The sequence below is a fragment of the Zosterops lateralis genome, assembly GCF_965231275.1.
Source record: "Zosterops lateralis genome assembly, chromosome: 3".
Lineage (NCBI taxonomy): Eukaryota > Metazoa > Chordata > Aves > Passeriformes > Zosteropidae > Zosterops > Zosterops lateralis.
This window is the reverse complement of record NC_139764.1, coordinates 35,819,551-35,839,288: the sequence shown is the minus strand read 5'-3', so window position 1 is coordinate 35,839,288 and position 19,738 is coordinate 35,819,551. Positions and strand designations below refer to the sequence as shown.

Below are 19,738 nucleotides of genomic sequence, written 5' to 3'. Positions count from 1 at the left end.
TTGCTATTTATTCTGGTGCTGCTAGCACACCAATCGTTTTCTGTCAAAGATGTTTGATTGCTTTAGAGGCACTCATCTTCTGAACTTTTTATGCAGGTATGCTTCAGACTGACCTTAGGGCTGTGCAGTATTCAAGCACAAACATCTAAACCAATTACATGGACCTGATTCTAATGTCCCCAGAAAGGAACCATCAAAAAGAATAATAGCATTTATTTCCAAGAGCAATGAAAGATGACTTTTGATATCAAGCTGGACAGAGTAAAGCACACAAACAGGCTTCATGAAAGAGGTCAGATCCCAACATTTCATCATTTTTTTAGAAACCTAAAGGTAATTTAAGTAACAAGTTTCAAATTACTTGAGTTTAGCTTTATACAATGCAGTATTAATTTTCCCACACAATCGAGTATCCAGTTTAATGATACAATTTCCTGAGGCCTCATGCTTACCACTTAGAAATGCCAGAATCAGTGAGAATATATTTTTAAAGTTTCAGATAAGCCAGCTGAGCTGTGTACATTATTTTATTGGCAATGTTATTTGGGAGCCAAGTTGAAAATTTGCAGACGATTTTTCAGCATTTACTCTTACATGTAAAATAGCATACAAGGCTTTATTAATGCTTTAGATAATACATTTTGAAGTATTTTACCTTGTTTTAAATTTGTGTGCACTATTAAAGCAGCAAAAGTATTAAGAGGCCACCTTTGAATCAAGCTAAAAGGAAAAAGAATGGCAAGCTTTAATTGCTACACCAACCTGTTGATGAAAGTAGCTCTTATCAGTTGTTGCCTTTGAACTACTATTCAGACTTAATGTAGACACAAATAACTGAATCTCGACCCTGTAGAATAAAGTCCCCCATTATGTCATTCTTAGGAGAGGCAGCAGGGGAATTCTCTATACCAGGTACATTTTCTGTTTCCCTGACTGACCCAGTTGCTGAAATTCAACAGCACTCATCTGTGAATAAGAGGGAAAACGATGGAAGAACTTGGCTTCCAGAAATGCAGTACAGCCAACATCTCCCACACAGTTTAATTCATCACTCATACAAAGACCCAGCTGGGAATGGATGTTGTCAGCCAAGCATAAAGAGAGGCCATGTGGCATTTTGATCTCTAGCCAAATTCTGTTCAACTGGAATTCAATAAAGAGAAGCTGCTGCTGTTAAAAGTCCCCCACTTCCAGAGAGCCCTGCTACCAACCAGGCTGCTGCTGAACTACAAGGGAGGTACAGACCCTCCAAAAGGTACTTCACCATGTCTGCTTGTTTTTAACACACATACACAACAGAGACTTAGACTCACAATTCATACAGTAATGGTTAACAGCATTCAAAAGTTTGTTAAAAAGGGTATAGATGATATGTAAGCTGCATTATAGGGCATGCCTAGCTAACCCGACAAATAATATCACGAAGTATGTATCTTGATCAAGTTGGTTGTATTAAATTTTCTAATTTTTCCAGCTAATGAAGACACCTTTCTTCTCTTTTTGGGAAGACAGTGAATAAATAGTTTATCTTTAAGAAGACACTTGTGATTAATTGCAATCACTTTGTCCCAACTGTTTCTTAGAGGGAAGAACCTCAGAGATACAGGAAAAGAAATGGAAGTCAGAATGATTCAATGAGGTATGAAGAAAAGAATGGGAGAACCAATTAAGGAGTAGCTGGTAGTCACAGTCATTATTCACATAATTCTTACCTGGAGAGATGAGAGTTTGTGTCTTGAATTCACAAGGATTATCCTGGCTATAAGCAGCAAAATAGGATGAGAAGTCAAGGTATAGACTGATTCACCATCTAGAACCAGCATCTTCAGAATAGTTGCATGCAGCATCTTTGGCTAAAAGAAGGGGAAAAAAACCCACAAGTTTCAGAAAAATTAAGCTTATTAAAAAACAATGTAATATAGAACAGAAAAAATAGCTATTAATGTATTTAAGGAAAAAGTCTTCTCAAAACATAAGAAAATCCAAAAAACAAGACCAAAAACTCTGCCTCTTGCAATCTCAATCTTTTACCAAATCATGGTAAACTCTGCACTGTTTCTTGCTGTCCTGAAACACCACATCAACATGGTTTGCAGGACACTGATTTCCTCCCACCTCAAATGCACATGTCATCCAGTCAACTAACCCCAAACACATTCCAGTAATATAATCATTCCCACAATCTAAGGAGAAAAGCTCCTGGTAAATCCATGCCATTCAATTTGCAATCAGAGAAACAAAACAATTTTATAATTAAATTAATCCTACAGCACTGAAATACACTAGATATTCCTGCAGTGCTGTCAGTATGTGTTATCATTTTCTTTCCCCAGAGGGAGCTTCCTGTTGGGGTGGCATCAGAGCAGCAATATCAGAGCCATTATTCCCTTTTTCTGATAAATAAAAACCTCTCCCTGCTTTGGATGCATTCCTGTATGACATTCTCTACAGTAACTCTTTTACTTAATGGCCTTGAGGTAGCTCTCCAGGGACTCTCAGTGGTGATTGTCATCTGACAGTCACCTATTCTCCCCTCCCTTTTAATGCAATGAAAGCATTTGAACAGTCTATCTTCAGGCTCAGGGAGATGTTCACTTATCAGTCTATTCCTGGTTCTCATATGACACATTTCCTTAATGAAGAAAAAAATAGGGGTTTAGTTTTCAGTCAGTACAAAAGGGGCACGAAAAGGGAATGGAAGGGAAAAAGCACAGAAGGCTAAATGACAGCTTGCATTGAAGTCACTTGCCTGAGAAAGATTCTTAATCAGCCTATGCAACCAAGATATAAGTTACTTGAATCATATTTCAGCTTTTTAAACTAATCACATAATTCCTGAGTTATTTGAAACTCTTTTCAATACCTTTATCAACAGATTACATTGAAGACAAAAATTCAGTGTTAAGCTACATGAATCTCCAACATCACTTTTTAATAACAGAGTAACTTTGAGGCTTATTCTGATTTACTGCAGGTTTTTTTAGTTTGCAATAGCATTGAAAAGACTTCTACTGTGTAGACAATTATTTGGGACAAAGGGGAATTCCTGTATGACATCACTGCAGTCATTTCAATCCCACTGTGGAAAATTATGATCACAACAGTCAGACAAATCACTTGAGAATAAAGTAAAGAAACTATCAACTGGAAATATACCAGATCTGTTGCACCTCTTGCCATTCAGAAAAGAAGAACCTTATCAACACCTATAATTTTGAGAGGTAAAGTCATCAAGCAGTACTCCTAAAGATTAATTTTTCAAATACACACACATAGTGAGACACTCAATAACATTTTTAGTTTAGTGTAAACTTTTTCCTATCTGCATGTTTTTGATTCTTTCTATAATAATCAAAGTAGACTACACTTAAAATACTCAATGGGAAAGCAAAAGACATTTGTTATAAAACGTTTTTCAAAAACAGCCTTGCAATGCTAGACTTATCTATATTTGTTTAAGCACTGTAAGAACGAATTAATCTCAAATTTACATTTCAGGTTGTTTCACCACAAAACCAAGTCCTGCTAATGTAACATTAACAAGGAATGAGGGAGGAAGAAGAGAAAGTTGATGACATACTACAGCCTTGAAAATAAGCCAAGAAGTCCCAGAGCTAAAGAACTGCTATCTTCTATTTTCACAAATCCATGTCCTTTTTCATGAAACAAATCCCATTCAGAAAAGCAGCCATCCTTTACATTTAGCTGAAAAAGTCTAAACCAACATTCATTTTTCCAGCCTATACTCTAAGACTGCATTATCCATGCAGAATTCACTGCCCTGAGGTAGTCTTTAAGGTGAGAGAACAGCTACAAGTAAGAGGTCGACATTTAAGGTGTTATGGGTTCAAGGACTGCAAAGTTAAGAATCAAAGTCCACCAAAATCTCCAGAACATTGGCTAAGAGCAAAAAGAAAATTTGAGCATGCGTTCTTGTGTTTAAATACCTAAATATATAATGTGTTGAACCTATCTTGTAGCTCAAAAATTTCATGTATCTCAAAACAGCCACAACCCAAGACTTGCTAATAATGATCCTCACCTAGTAAATCTGGATTAGATTTTTGAGTCTTTCTATTCTTCATCAGACTTGACATCACAAAGTATAATTATTTTATATAATTTAGGAGTAATGTTCGTAAAGCACAGAAACATATACTAGGTAACTACTTCAGGAACATATGCAGAAAAATCACTGGAGCAGTCATCCAGCTTCTGCTGGACCTGCAAGTGGTTCTGTTTGACCATCACAAATTAATACACAAAATACACACAAATTAAGCCAAATTCACTCGAGATCCATATTTTTTAATCTCTGAAGCACAGCTGTTTCTATATTCAACCCCTAAACAGTAACTTAATGGCTACTTTTAAGTTACTACTACTAAAGCCCCAAATCAACTGCAAGCTGGACAGTACTCCTGAGTATTTCCATTTTCACAGTATTTCAAAAGTGCTTCCCACCACAACTGGTGCCACCTGAATAATAGTAAAAATCAGAAGAAGAAAGTTCCTGCTATTCACATTCAATAGCTCTAGAAACAGAGTGTATGAGAATTTTAGTTTAGAGAATTAATGTTCTTTTTCTTGCTCACATTTTTAAAGACTACTGCACAACAATCTGTCATTTAGCGACGCTAAGGTGATCTACCTTCCAGATTAACAGAGGATATACTGAGGTTACCTGCCAAAGGTTTGATCCTTGAAAACAGAATTCACCCTTTAGACTTTAAGGCAAGGGAAATACTGTTTTTCTCTTCAACTTTCTGCAAAGGAGGTAAGATTACACAGGAGGCTGTCTGCAGTTTTACAAGCCAAATCAGTAACAGGTAACCTATGGAGAGCTGAGGTCCAGACTGAAGATAATCATAGTGAGCTAGTAAAAGCAAGTCTTGCCTGAGAGCGCTACATGTCCAAGAAGTAGTTTGGTTATGAAGGCTCTTGTTCATAAACCCTATGAGGGTGACTTTGCTCTGCTATTAGGGGCTATTTTTCAAGTGGCCGCACTAGGATTCCCCCTTTTGTTCTATATTCATAGTAAGGGAATGCAGGGTAAGACTGTAGGCTACTTTAGCAGACTATCTTTGCTTACAAGACTCTGCCTACATATCTAGCCTTTATCATCCATCCTTACATTCCCCACAAGAGGGAGAAATCTGCATAATTTTTAAAGTCTATATCTTGCTGCTCAAGCATGGACTTTTTTCTTCCTAGATAGTTCATGCCAATGGAAGCCGAGCATCTGGGCCTGATAAAAGGAATTGACAACAGATTGAATTAACAAGACCAAGGAATCATACTGGATTTAAGACAGTAGTGCTACATAATATATTGGTGTTTTTCATATTAATTATGAACATGAGTATAGATGCCAACAGAAGAAGGGCAATATTTCAGTCTCTTCCAACAAAAGAATCATAAAAGATAGAGTAAAAAAACATAACGAAAAAAATTATTCAAATGTATTCCTAAACTTATTCTTTGGGATCAGCCTGGAAGCTACAAAAAGAAGAGCAGGAACTGTTGATAAATGCATTTGGAGGACTCCTACCAGTTATTTACATGCATTATCAATTAACAGATTAAGATCTTCCGGATGGAGCTTCTCACCGTTACTAGATATATTCCACTTGTGAATATGAAATCAGACAACAAATAAAGCAGCAAGCAGCTTGTCTTCACAACATTCTTAATCATCAGTGGTCTCCATTAGTACTACTGCACATTCTTTTCTAGTTCATCCACTGAAAATACTGAGCTCAGCTGTATGAAATAATACATACACGCTCTGAAGGCAGAATAAATATGCTCCAACTTCAGCAGTTTTGTACCTTTTATTCCCTTACATGCAGAGACAGAGACAATTATTTTAATACACAAGGAGCCTATTACTATAAATAGCTTATTTGAAGCACTGAGCTCATTAATAATGTTTTAGTCTAACCTCAGCAAGTTCAAAACCACAACTGTTAATCCATTTTAACCAGAATTCAGAACTTTTTAATCTTCCTTTACCACATTCACTCATTAAAAAAATGCAGCTTAGTATCAGTCAGACTATTAACTGATGTGATAAAGTCTCACAGTTATTTTAGAGATCTGAAGTACAGCTAATAAATAAAATGCTACTTTTGTGTCGACTGAAAATCACAAGCCAGTTCTGCAGGACATAAAACCAAAACTAAATAGAGTACGTGAATGTAACTATAATTTAGAGAGAAGGCTAGACTCGATTTGCAGAAATGGAAAAAATATACACATATTTGTGAATACTGTTCATTGAAGACATCCAAGAGGCTTCTACTAGCAACTCATCTTAAAGAGGCTAGTTTATTTATTCTTCACCAAAATTAATTACAGTCTCATGCAGCCTTACTGCACTCATAAGAAAAGAAGTTATCTGGGAGCAGAAATGAAGCTAGGTCACTGATCCAGAAGTGAAACTTTCCAAGGATAGAAATGGCAGCAGTTATATACCCTGGAAACAAAGACTAATCCAATAAAGTGTTCTGAAAATAAGAGTAACAGTTTCTAAAATATTCCTGAAATAAATGAGACACTGTAAAGCTGAAATTTAGTGACACTACTTAGAGCAGGCTAAAAGAAACACGAATACATAATAAAACAGTTTTAGTTTGAAAACCTGGAAAATGGATGGTCTGTTTAAAAAGAGATTGTATTGGTCTTGATGACAGAGTACTGAGGGTTACAACAGATGGAGAAAGTTAAGAGTTCCATTTTTAACCCACGTTTTCTGAATATCTGCATATGTATGAGAGGAAAGTTGGATTAAAGGAAACACAAAAATGTCACTATTGAGATGTTCATTTTTACAGAGTATTTATATACTAAGAATCCTTGGAATGAAAAGTACATAAAGATAATTCAAAACCTTTAAGACTCTTAAAGAAGAAGAGAACTGGATATTATATTTTAGCACATAAGTGCATAGTGCTCTTGGAAAAAAAACATTAATATGCCAGAAGACAATACAGATAGCATTAATAGAAATAAAGGTAAACTTCTGCCTGAACACATAAATAGCTAAACCTTGAAGCAATATGGAAGTCTGATGGAGCACTCATTAGAAATAAAGTATGTTCAAGTCTGTTTTCCTTTATAATCTCTTGCCAGTTTAGTTTCCCACAATACCACCCCTGCATAAGCAAACATATTTCAAAGCATCACATTCCCAGGACCTAAAGAAATATAACTAAACAGGAGATCAAGTATTTCCTTACTCAACAGGGAATTAGTATCTCATTCTTCCAGACATTAAATTAAATTGCCTGGAAAAAAGACGGATTTGGGGTGACCTAATAGTGGCCTTCCAGTACCTGAAGGCAACCTATAAGAAAGGGGGAGAGAGACTATTTACAAGGGCTTGTAGTGACAGGACAAGGGGCAGTGCCTTAAAACGGACAGGGAGTAGGTTTCAGTGAAGAAATTCTTTGCTCTGAGGGTGGTGTGGCACTGGAACAGGGTACCCAGAGAAGCTGTGGATGCCCCTTCCCTGGAAGTGTTCAAGGCCAGGTTGGATGGAACTCTGATTTAGTGGGAGGTGTCCCTGCTCATGGCTGGGGACTTGGAACTGGGTGATCGTTAAAGTCCTGTCCAAGTCAAAACATTTTATGATTCTATGAAATGGTTAACAGAAATTATGAACACTATATTTTCCAGGTCTCTGAACTCTGTCAGTGACACCAATCCTATAAGCATCATCTTGGGCTGCAGACTGTGTTAGACTGCAACCTGTGCATACACACTAACATAGAATATAGAGATTTCCAGTAAACAGAAACAAAATTTGCAAGAATATTTCAATATTATAATATTAAATATTATAAACAAATTATAAAGAGAATCAATAAAATAAGGTTTTATTATTTTTACTATATGTAAAGGCAAAATGAACTATTTTTGCCTTCAGAGGTAGCACACTTGAAAATTTCTGCTAACTCATTTCACACCCTAAAAGGTTTAGTACACTTGGTTTCCACTGTTACTTATTTAGTCATCAGAAGATGAGATCTGAATTTCAAGTATCAAAAATGATGCAAAAAATAAGCCTATCTACACATACTGTGCCAGCCCTAAAAGATAACCCAAATTTATAAACATCTACTTAAAAAAACAGGAGCAATACTGTATCTGAATTAGTCATTTAGAAGTACAACCTTGCAAATGAACCTAAGGCAGGATTTTATGAATTATGGAAAACATGCCACAATAAGGCAGCAGAGCCGACAGTTTTGCATGAAGCTTTTCATATACCTCAACTTCCCCTCATTTCACAGTTTCCAGCACTTACATTACTCATGGTCCATAACTTATTCTTAGTGAAATTCTAAATTTAAACTTGTGTATAGATTTAGCATTAGCAGAGACTACTGATATGTTCTTCACTGACACACTGCAGTAGTCAGAGTTTTACCACAGCTTTAACCCTGAGAAAAATCACGAAGCTGTGCTGAACACACATGAGGAGAGTCTGGACTGTGGTACTGCCATGAGGAACAATGCAGACATCTCACTAAAAGAAGTTAAGGGTGTTGATTAGTAATCTGCATAAAACAATGACAAAATAAATAAAACTGACAGTCCTCAATTTGATCTCCTACATTCCCATCTGCTTCCAAAAGCTCTATTTAAATTAGCATTTTTGTACTAATATTACCTCAACTCACTTGGCATTCAGGAGCCTAACAGGATACTGAGCATCCAAATCTACTGTTAGCATCTGCCAAACACTCTGCTATTTGCAAGATATGCAACTTCTACCTCTCCCTAAAGAGAGGGAAATTCTAAGCCATTTATAAACATCTTTCTTCAATCTGGCTAAGAATGTATCCCAAAATAAACACATAAAAAGTTTATTGATTGCAAACGCCCTTTGAGGAAATGCTTGCCTATATTGAAGGTGTCTTCTCCATCCAAACCCAACAATTCCAGCAGGAAGTATCTTAAGTAGAGAAACAGTAACTCCTTTTAGGACACACTGCTGATACAACTGAAGATGCTGCAATAGCAGTCAGTAGGATTGATGACTACAGCAATTCATTCAGCACCTTGCCTTGCAGATGTGCCTTCTGTCACACACCTAAGTGTTATGGTTACTTGTGAAAAGCAGTGACAACAAAAGGCCAGCTTATTAAAATCCAAACCTACCTCACAGAATTTCTGTAACAATTCAGGTGGCAAAAAATCCTGAAGCTTTAACTGAACAGGAGGCCCAGTCCAATTGCTTTGAACAAAGAGCTGCAAACTCCCCACACCAAGCAGAAACATCAGCCTCTGCCTGCAAAACAGATAAGAACAGCAATTAGCAACATATTACATTTTCACTTAAGGCTACAAGAGCTGATTAAATCTTGTGCTAGCTCAAAACCCTCAGCTTAAAAAAAAAAAAATCACTCTCCTGTGAGGAGGGTACAATGAATGGAATATTCAAGAATGTACACAGGAAACGATAAGTCCTGGAAACTTGCTTGTTTATAAAGGTTGTAACTAATGCATTTTGGAGGCAGAGTTCATATATTTCACAATTTAAGGCTATATAACTATCAGAGATCAGAAGATCAGCAAAGCGCGCAGATAATCCAATATTTGCCTATGGAATGGTTGTTATAGTTTCTTATGATACTTCTAACTCTCAGCATTTTCACAGAAAAAACACTGCATTAGCATATGTTCCAAAAGAGCAAGTTTATTTTGTTTTGACATAACTGTTTATTTTCACTCCCTCTGATTAAAAATTAAATTAAATCAAAAATTCAGAATACTACCTCCAAGTTGGTTCAAACACTTAGGCAGTAAATAGTATCTAATTCATCATGGCTTTTATTTAAATAATAGTAATTTATTTTAAGATGAAATTAAGAGACTTTGTTTCATTTCTGAAACTAGGTATGACAAAATTTTCCTTATCTACAAGACTAAGCTCATTTTACATTACTATGATTTCTTCAGCAAATAATCTATCTGGTCTGCAGAAGGCAGGGCACAATCTCTCAGAATTTAATGGTCAACTTAATAGGTGTAGACTTTTAAAGATTTATGTACAAATTTCTTGTTTATTTTATGATACCTTAGTGACTTAGAACCTTACTGAACAAGGGCCCTAACACACAGAGAATGGGCCTCCTAAACTACAAAAAGTTAGCATTTTAATTATGCAGGTTTGATACAAACACTAGTACATCAAGGAGCATAATTGAAACAGAAAAACCTTTTTTTTTGTAAAAACAGAAACTTGGAGATGTAAGAGCCCTCCAATCCAAACAAAAAAAAAAAAAAAAAAAAAAAAAAAAAAAAAAAAAAAAAAAAGCATTATACAACCCCTTAAAAACCAAAGTAAAATAGAAAAGCTGAACACAAACAAGCAGCTGGTGGGCAAGCATAAAACAAAAGATGTAGAACAATAAGAAAGCAGGAGTGGAGAACATTTAATTAGAAGTTAAAAAAAAAATCAAATGAGAAACAAACAACCAAAAAACCAAAACTATCTTTCAGGGGAGTTAGAGAACAAGGGCCAGTATAAAGAGTTCTTGTTGAACAAGACAAGGTAACTCTGTCATTATTCAGCCAGTAACTATCTGCTAGGAAATATGAACACATATCCAAGATCACCATTAAACTTCCAAATAACTCAAGAACATAAAGGACTAACAATTATTGTATACTAAATTATTACCACTGCACACAAAATATTTACATTGGTATAAATTTCCTAATTTTTCACCCATGATAAATTATGCTTCAAAGCTTCTGAAAGATAACATACAGAACAGTCAACCATTCATGCACCATCATTTGATACTCTAGTGTTTTGAAGAGCATTTTCATTATTTTATCATTTACACTGTTTCTGCTAGTAACGATTTTTTAATTTATTTTAACATTACTGATATCTATCTGGAAAGCAAACTTGCTTGAAGACACAGTTTTATCCATGCAGAACATCTCCAGAACAACTGATAACCAAATCCATTACTTTGGCTGGGATACTGTTTTCCCACTGTTTAATTTGTCATCACCAAATTATTTTTCTTTTCCCCATTTTCAGATTCACAACCAACTCCCAGGCTCCTTATCACACTCACCCTGTATCACAAAACCAATTTCAATTCAAACCAATTCTGCAATCCCTGCAAATGCTGACCTCCCTTGCCTATCCCCTATTTTTTTCCCAAGAAAACACATTCTGTCTCCCTGACTGCCCTTCACTTACAATGCAGACCTGCAATGCTGACCTCTCAACAGTTGCCTGAAAAGCAATGGAGAGACTGCTGCAAATGTCCCCTTACTATGGTGATAGACATAATTTATTTTGCATTTATCCTTAGATATATGTCTAAGGATATCCACTCATCTTGTTTTTTCCTTTCTCTGTGTGAATGGACTGCCTTTTTTTTAAACTGTTTACACCAAGTCCAATTGTTCTTAATGATGCAAAATTGCATGCTTAATATTCATATTGCTGTATCAAATGTTCCTCAAAAGTAAAGAACAGTGCATTTGTATTTCAAAAAAAACGGGTGTGCATATAACGCTAGAATTCACAAACAAAATAAAAGAAAAAATATTCAATAGCCAGGTTCTGCTTAAGAAGTTACAGGTTTCTGTTCTTTTTAGCCATCCTAGAAATTACAGAAGAGTAACCAAAACTATTCAGTGTCTCTGCTATTTTTTCAATTCATGAACATCAAAGCAAGCTGCAGAAACAGCAAGAATTTCTTCGTTTTCAGTTTTCATTGCATAGAGCATACCAGTTAACCAACCATCAGATGTTCCATGAGAAACACCAGAAATTCCATTCAGTGCTCAGTCTGGGAAATCATAACAAGCTTTATTGTATGGATTTCTTTTGCCAAGTTTAGTATGCATTTATATGTTGAATAAGGTAGAAGTAGTAAATACATGCTCAACAAAAAACAGTGTTGATTTCCTTATTCCTTTAGATTTTGGAACCTGCACATTTCCTTCCAGTCTTTTGAATCCAACTGTACCTCAGGCAAGGAATGCACCACCTAGAGCTCAGAAAAAAAAAAACAACCAAAAAAGGTATTCCCTCTCTGCATGGTTAACACATATCCTATTGCTTCATCCTCCAAATTTTACTGATTAAAATACAGCCATGAAGCTACATTTTCTGTAGAAAAGAGCTTTTAAGCATTGTAGTGAGTAGCAATAGCGGGAAAAAACCAAAACAAAAAATATCCTATTCAACACATTTATTATAAGGAATGTTTCATTTTTAGGGCATAAAGGCTTAAAGTGCCATACTGAAACTGTGTCTGGGGCAGGGAAAAGAAGGCAATCAGTCAAAAGGATAGAAAAGTTTTATCAATTTTTAAAATTTTTAAAATTAAAATCCTGTCCTTGTAGGACTATGGATTTGAAAGTGGAAGAAGTTTCAGAGAACTTGTCCAAAAGAACTACTGTCTAGATCCAAATTTTGAGCTGTTTTGCCCTCAAGCTGCTCAGTTTTAACTTCAGAAAAAGAACTCCTTAAGAGTTCTTTAAACACTATTACAAAACCATGTCTTGCACTGTTTATATTGTGCAAAAAGAATAAGATTCACATTATCCAACTTTCTGTTTCCGATTGAATTCAAGTCCTACTGTGTTTTTAATTCTGTAATTTCCAGAATTATAACTTTCAGTTCAAGAAAAAGAAATTTAATTTTTTCCATTTACAAAAAAATCACGAGAAAACCAGTGTCTCATTGAATTTTCTGGGCTAGAACTTAAAAGGTTTGATGCACTTCCTTTGAATCACTCAGTGGAAAAAGAAAATTACATTTTAGGCATTAAAAAAATAGAAACATATCCACCTCCCTACCCTGCCCCCCCAAGTTTCATCATAAGCAACGCAAAGTCTGGATGCAAAGTTTACACAGGTTCCTTCCATAGGGCCTTCACAGGACATCGGGTCTGCAGGTAGGGAAAATAACTATGTGACACATTTTAACCCAGAAAGTCATGGGAGACCAAGACAGTACAGGTCAAAGTGCTGTGCAGTGCCTACCTAAAACAGGAAATTATCTGTCTTTCAGACTGGCAACTTCAGTAGAAGTTCTTGTACAAGAGAAAGCCACAACCTACTTCCTTCAGCCCCCAAAACTTCTTAAATTATTACTAATGGAGCTTGAAAAATCCACTTGGAAGCTACAAACAAAACTGTTTCTGGCAGACACTGATAGGTTTTGAAGACTCTTTGCTTTCATTTTGAATTAACTTCAGGCTATAATTTTGGGCAGAAAATCCTCTGTCTGCTTCTGAAGCACTAAATATTGCAGATCTGCCTCCATATCTTCTGGCAAGGGGGCTCCTAATGCAGCCCAGAGCTGCAGAGAAAACAAGAAAAACCTCAAAGACCACAGAGCTGAAGCATGAGCAGCCAAGGAACGAATTCCTTTGCTGTCTGCAGTAGGAGTGCACTATAACAGGATACATATAAAGTTCCACTGATATAGATTATGATTACCTTCAAGAAGCTGAATGGCTTAAAAAGGCAGCAACACATATTTGAAGCAATAATTAAGATCAGGATTGACTCTGTTTCAAGTTGTGACTAATTTTTCTTTCCTTGTCATGTCATTTGAACTACTGCATGGTGACAGAATCCAGAAATACTGAACATTTTCTCCAGCTAATATTTAACACTAACAGCACAATAAAGTAAGGGAAAAAAAGCCAAACAAGAAACATCTAGCAGAAAACATGTAAGGAAACTCTACCTCAGAAAGCAGGAGTGCATTGTATTGTGCACCACAGCAGAAGATGAGTTTTTGACACACTATGATTACAAGCAAATCCCAGCTCAGTTGTTCAAACATGCCAACTATTTCTTTTTCTCTGATATTTTAGCAAAAATTCTTAGATTTAGCTGTGTCATACCAAAACACACATATTTGAACTCTGCCAACACTAACTGGTAATAACTATCTTCCTCTTACTTTTATTTTTTAATCTTTATTTCTCTTATCTTTTGCTCTTCTTTTGGTGAAACTATTTTATCTTTAAAAATATCTATATCTATATATATATACACACACACACAGAGAACACACATACAGTTTTCTGCTTCTACTATCCCTAGCATGTCAGATTTCAGTCTGTTCATCATTTACACAGCAAATTGTAAACAGTAAATTCAGACTCCTTAACAGCAACAACTAGCACATACAGTACTATTAGGAGAGACTCTATCAGAGAAAGCCTTAGGAAGAAAGCAGTTGAGGAACAGCATCCATGGGTAGGTAACACCTTACATTAAGAAGAGCAGAACAACCTCATTATAAGCCAGACTTACAAATACAGGCATTGGTTGGACAGTAACATTACAAAAGCAGCCACATAAATGCAATACAACATTTCAGAGAGAAAACTGTTAATTGATGATATATGGCAACATGAATGTGTATGTGTGACTTCTTTATACCAGAACCTTCTGAGGTCATCACTCAAATGAAATAAAGCTCATGTTTTCAACAAACCCCCATACCACAACATCATTGTTTCTTTCACTGGACAGTAACAAATCGATGCCCAAGAGAGTGGAGTGAATAACACAAGAAATTTGTTTTCTGCTTTCCTGTCAGTACAAAGATTTTGAAGGCCCTATACAAATTATAGATTTTTAAAATACCTTTTGCAAAAATCAAACACAGCCTCTATTAAACTTCCATATAATAAATAAAAATGTCCACCTTTCCACATTATCCACCTCTGCAGAACAATCCAAGTATGCAAGAATCTGTTTCTCCAAGTAAGTGTCAATGTTCTCCTCCGCCACAGAAGATGCACTGAAAACATTCTGAATGGCTGAATTTGAAAATATTGCCTCGTATTTCCCATCAAACATCAATTGCAACAATGATCCACTTTCTGGAAGAGAGAGAAAAAAAAATCAACACAGAAATCAGTGTCAACAATTTTGTTTTTCAAGATCTATTACATCTATTCCAATGAAACTATCTATCACTCCCCTTCTAAAGAATGTTTCTTCATTTACATTGCAGGGAAAGTGCAGTTGCACTGAAACTCAAGAGCAGGTGTCACTTCATTCAAAATAATTTGTATTAAAGTTACAGTGAAACAAAACGACCAGATGAATGTAAAACAAAAACTGGCACTGAAATTTCATGAAAAATAAATGGATGGCCTTTTAAAATACTTCAATTACAACACTAGGAGGTTCTTCCTTCAAAACATTTTAAATAAACAGTAAAGTCCTACAGATAAGACAATAATTTCACAGACTAGAGAACCTATTTAGGGGAAATGCAACAAATAAAAATGATTCAATATTTGCAGAGTTCAATGAATAAAGTCTTAGGCAAAACCGCAGAAACTGCTCAGTCCTTCATTTACATGCTTCGAATATCCACAAGCAATGGGCAATGAGATTTTATCTTTACAAAATAATTATTACCTATAGTAGCTGTACTATCTCAGTGAAAAGCCTGCAAATGGAGCAGATTCTTAGGAGTAATTACTAAGGTGGATTTAGGCCCATGACTGTTTTAAAAGTCCGATTTTAAGACAAAGGGACAAAGAGAGGTCAATAAATGCTATATATTTCTAAGACGCTTCAGACCCGTCGAGTTCTTGACCCAGGTAACAACTTTATTCACAGAAGCTATCTTCAGATATGCCACAATACAGCACTTGTTGGAACAATCTGGCCATGTTAAAACTTGCTACTCTTGAGCAAACCCATGACCTGCCTGCCCTGCAGCTGTGGCTACAACTCACGCAGATGCACTAACTGGTTTCTGACCACACGATGCAGGTGTTGGTGATGGTTCAGCTGAGGAAATGCAGAAGTCTTCACACGATAAATGCCTTACTATCGATTTGTGATTCCAGCTGGGCATTGCAGCTCCCCACACTCGCTGTTCCTGTAGCTGCACTAACAGCAGCAGCCAAGGTAACCAATTTAACACTGCCACAGCTGTGGATACACAAAAGCAGCAGCTGTGCAAGGAAGTGATCTGAATACCAACCTCAAGCTCATCCAGCTAAACAAGTACTTTAAATTTTAGAAATACAGGAACACAGAGGGCAGAACCACCTTCAAGAACAGCAATGGATGAAGGACTCTGTAGGAATGGGTGACAGAGACTCATTCATTCTAATGTCTCTGCACCACATTGTTGACCAAAGTTGACTTCTGTTCTCCACAATGATCTCCTGAATGATACAAGAGATAATGTATGCCACGTATTATTTCAAAAACCTTTAAAGCTGTACCTGGAAGGACATTATATAAAAGAATAGCAGTGGTTCTGCAATGCTGTTGACATCATACCCTCACAGAGAATGGAAATAACAAAAGATTTTTCTCCAATCTTTGCTTTGGAGAGACTTTCTCTCATCAAATGAAAACTTTTTTAGATTGGATTATACTTGCCCAGACAGGCAATGCTGTAGTTTGTAGAATAACTATGGGCTGCGAGGACACATGATGATAAATGAGGAATATTGAGGTTCTTCTCTTTTCAGTAATATAACTTTAAGCATGTAAAATATCCTTTTGATTCTGTGTGTAGCTATAAGACACTATACAAATTCAAGGTCATGGCATTTAAATCTCTTTTCAGGATCATCAATAGGAAGGGTCCATATAAATGATGACTAAGAATCATCACAAACCCCACCACTTTCTATCTGTACTGCAAGATGCCTTTCTTCAACAAGTTTTCCCCACACCTTATAGCAGCACACTACTTAAAGTACCTCAAAACAAACAAACAAACAAAAAGCTAAAAAACCAATCTGACAAAAAAGATCAGAAAAAGAAAACTCCACACCACAAACAGCATGCACAACTCTCGTTGAAAAGACAGGAGCCAGTCACATCAGCTACCATTCCTGGACAATACAATGATTAAGGTAAAATGAAACGTCACATAAGGAAATAAGAGCTGTATGGTTCTTTTCCAAAAAGCAGTAAGAGCTAAAGGATAAATGAGATTTTCAATATGCTACAACATTCCACATAATTTGAGCACAACTCTAGTTTAGTCTGCCTGAAACATGGAAGTACCTTTACAGGTTACATTTTAAGAGCTGCTGCATTCCCCTAAAGGAAAGCCGGGTCTAACCAAGTCCCCTCAAGACACTATTTCCCATTGATCCCTCAAGCAACTGTGACCGGATAACTGATAAACACAGAGCAGGCAGCTCATGCCACTCTTCCTTCCCACGTTTTGCTCCAAGAGCGCGTTCCACCGCCCTGCCAAGCTCCAGCAGGCGGGCAGGCAGCCTTTCACTCGGGAGGCAGCCGGCGGGAGCCCCCCGAGCGCCAGCCTGGGGCGGGCAGGGGCGTCTGCCGGCCCCGCCGCCCGCACCGACAGCGCCCGAGGAACCCGCGGAGCCCCGGCCGCTCCCGCTCCTCCAGCCTGACAAGCCACGGCCTCCTCCGCCCCACAACCCGGGCAGGAGCCCCCAGGAGCTCGGCGAGGAGCTGACAGGGCGCCGGAGGTGAAAACGCCCGCGGGGAAAGGGAGCGCGGCCGGGTCCGGGGGCTCCGGACACACACGGCACACGGGCACCTTTCCCCGCCGGGCCGGGACCTCCCCTCACCTGCGGCCGCGACTTCGCCCTGCTTCCACTCCAGGGACTCCGCGGCGCTGAGGAAGCCCCTGAGCAGGGCGCGCTCCAGGGCCAGCATGGTCCCGCCGCCCGGTCCCGCTCCCGCTCCCCGGCGCCGCCGCCCCGCGCCCACAGAGCCGAGCGCTCAGCCCATGTGCGGGCAGCGGGCGCAGGGAGCCGCCATGACAGCGGCGCGGGGCACGCCGGGAGAGCGCGCTGGCCCCGCCCCGATGGCGGCGTGAGGGGAGCGCGGGCCCCGCCATGGCCGGGGGGTGCCCTCTGTACCCGGGGCCCGGCCCTGACCCCGCCCAGGGAACAAACAGCTTGTCGGGGAGCGGGGCTGGCCCAGGCACGCCTACCTATCCAAATCAGTCCGCCTGGGCCGTTCCCTGTGGAGAATCTCCGCAGGGGTCAGGCTAGAAGGGAACGCCGTGGCTCAGCTGGTCCAACTCCATCGCCCAAGCTCCCTGCTCCAGAGGGTCATCCCAGAGCACCCGGCACAGGATTGCATTCACACCGCTCCAGGATATCTCCAGTGAGAGAGGCTCCACAGCCTCTCTGGGCAATCTGTTCCAGTGCTCAGTCACACACAGAGTAAAGAAGTTCTTCTTCATGTTTAGGTGGAACTTGCTTTGCATCAGTTTCTGCCCGTTGCCTCCTGTCCCATTGCTCAGCACCACTGAGCAGAGCCTGGCTCCATCCCCTTGGCACCTCCCTGCAGATATCCATACATCCTCTGTGGAGAACCTCTGGGGTCTGGGCAGTGCAGGCTGAGGTGCCCAGCACTCGGGACAGGCAGGTCACATCATGCTTTGGTCCATCCTGGGGTTAATTTCAGCATCTGTCCAAACATAATGTTGATAAAATTAAAATTCCTATTGTGAGATTTTGTGCTTTCTATTTTCAGGCAAAACCAATAAAGTAACATTTTCTGTAAATAAATAGTCACTAAACATAAATCCTTAGTGAAAAGAAGGAATGTTTTGCTGTCTTCCTCACCTCTTCCAGTTCCCCCAATGTGTGGGGTTTCACCCTTACAGTTTGGTCTGGGAGCATCTAGAAACACCTGGAAGCTGCAGCAGGAGTACCCCTGGCAGGAATTAGTGCACTCCTCCTTGGCGCTGGGCTGATTGTTGCTGCTGATTTAAAAGATGGTTTGGAATGTTCATCAGTTGCCACAGACTTACTGAAATCTGCTGCTTAAGTTTTCTTCCCTAAACTATATTTGAAGAATATACATTTATTTCTCAAAGAACAACCAATATGCTTTGTTTGCATTGGAGGATGGCTTCTGCCAGATGGCTCAAGGGGAAGAAAGTCTTTGCAGGTCTGTGTAGTGCAGATTCAAGATTTTAGCATAGTGCTGCTTATTATTTCTAAGCAGGAAGTAAATAATCAAAATTTCTGATACAAGAGTTTTCAGAGAATAACCTTCATCTTTAACTTTTTTTTGAGAGTGTAAGAAAATTTTCCTTATGAAATGTGCTACTGTGGTATCTGAACTAGCACATTTAGTATCACCTTACACGATACCTGTGCTGCTGTATTGATGCAGGTTTTATCTTCTGCTGCAGGGTTTTTTTTTCCTAAAGCCTTTTGAAACAGATGATCTCCTTGTGGAGTCCAAAAAAAATAGAACCTGCTAACTGAAAAAAAAAAAAAGATTTTGTAAGCTTCAAGCAATTAATACTAGCATAGACTTTTATTATTATGACATTTTTAATAACCAAACTTCTGCAATTCTAAGGAGCACATTTGATGCACCTGGTGAGAGGAGGGGAGATGCAAGGCTTGTGTTGGGGAATTCTGTCAGTTTTTCTTGCTTTGGCTCTGGGAGTTCAGTCAAGTGACATCCCACCAATCAGTTGGTCTCTGTGATTGATCATATTTAATGGTACATCATCTTAGTTACAGTATAGGAAACTTCAGGTTTGTTAGAAGCCTGGGGAGCCCAGCAGACATCAGCTAAATGTTCAAACTGTATTCTGGGGTTTTTATAACCTGAGTTAATGCACAGGCCCTCAGAAGGCTCCCAGCAGCTCTCCTGCTTTTCCAGTTACATTTGCAGTTTAAAAATAAATTTGGGCTTGCAGTCTCAAGGTGACAAGGGCAGAAGAATGGGAATTATTACACA

General features: G+C 38.4%; 1 protein-coding gene across 2 annotated transcripts in view; it reads right to left on the bottom strand.

The window, feature by feature from the left end:
- The window catches only part of TTC27 (tetratricopeptide repeat domain 27), a 112,857-nt gene extending 95,155 nt beyond the window's left edge, over positions 1-17,702 (bottom strand). The window contains exons 1-4 of one of the 2 annotated variants that reach the window (XM_083858263.1): positions 17,596-17,702; positions 14,715-14,892; positions 9,169-9,298; positions 1,713-1,853 (exon numbers count right to left, since the gene is read on the bottom strand). In XM_083858263.1, the coding sequence (XP_083714389.1) occupies positions 1,713-1,853; positions 9,169-9,298; positions 14,715-14,892; positions 17,596-17,683 (537 nt within the window). In that variant the 5' untranslated portion in view covers positions 17,684-17,702. Of the gene's footprint in view, positions 1-1,712; positions 1,854-9,168; positions 9,299-14,714; positions 14,893-17,595 lie in introns of those variants that run through there. The other variant, XM_083858264.1, reaches the window with a different exon arrangement.
- Between the last annotated feature and the right edge of the window lie 2,036 nt (positions 17,703-19,738).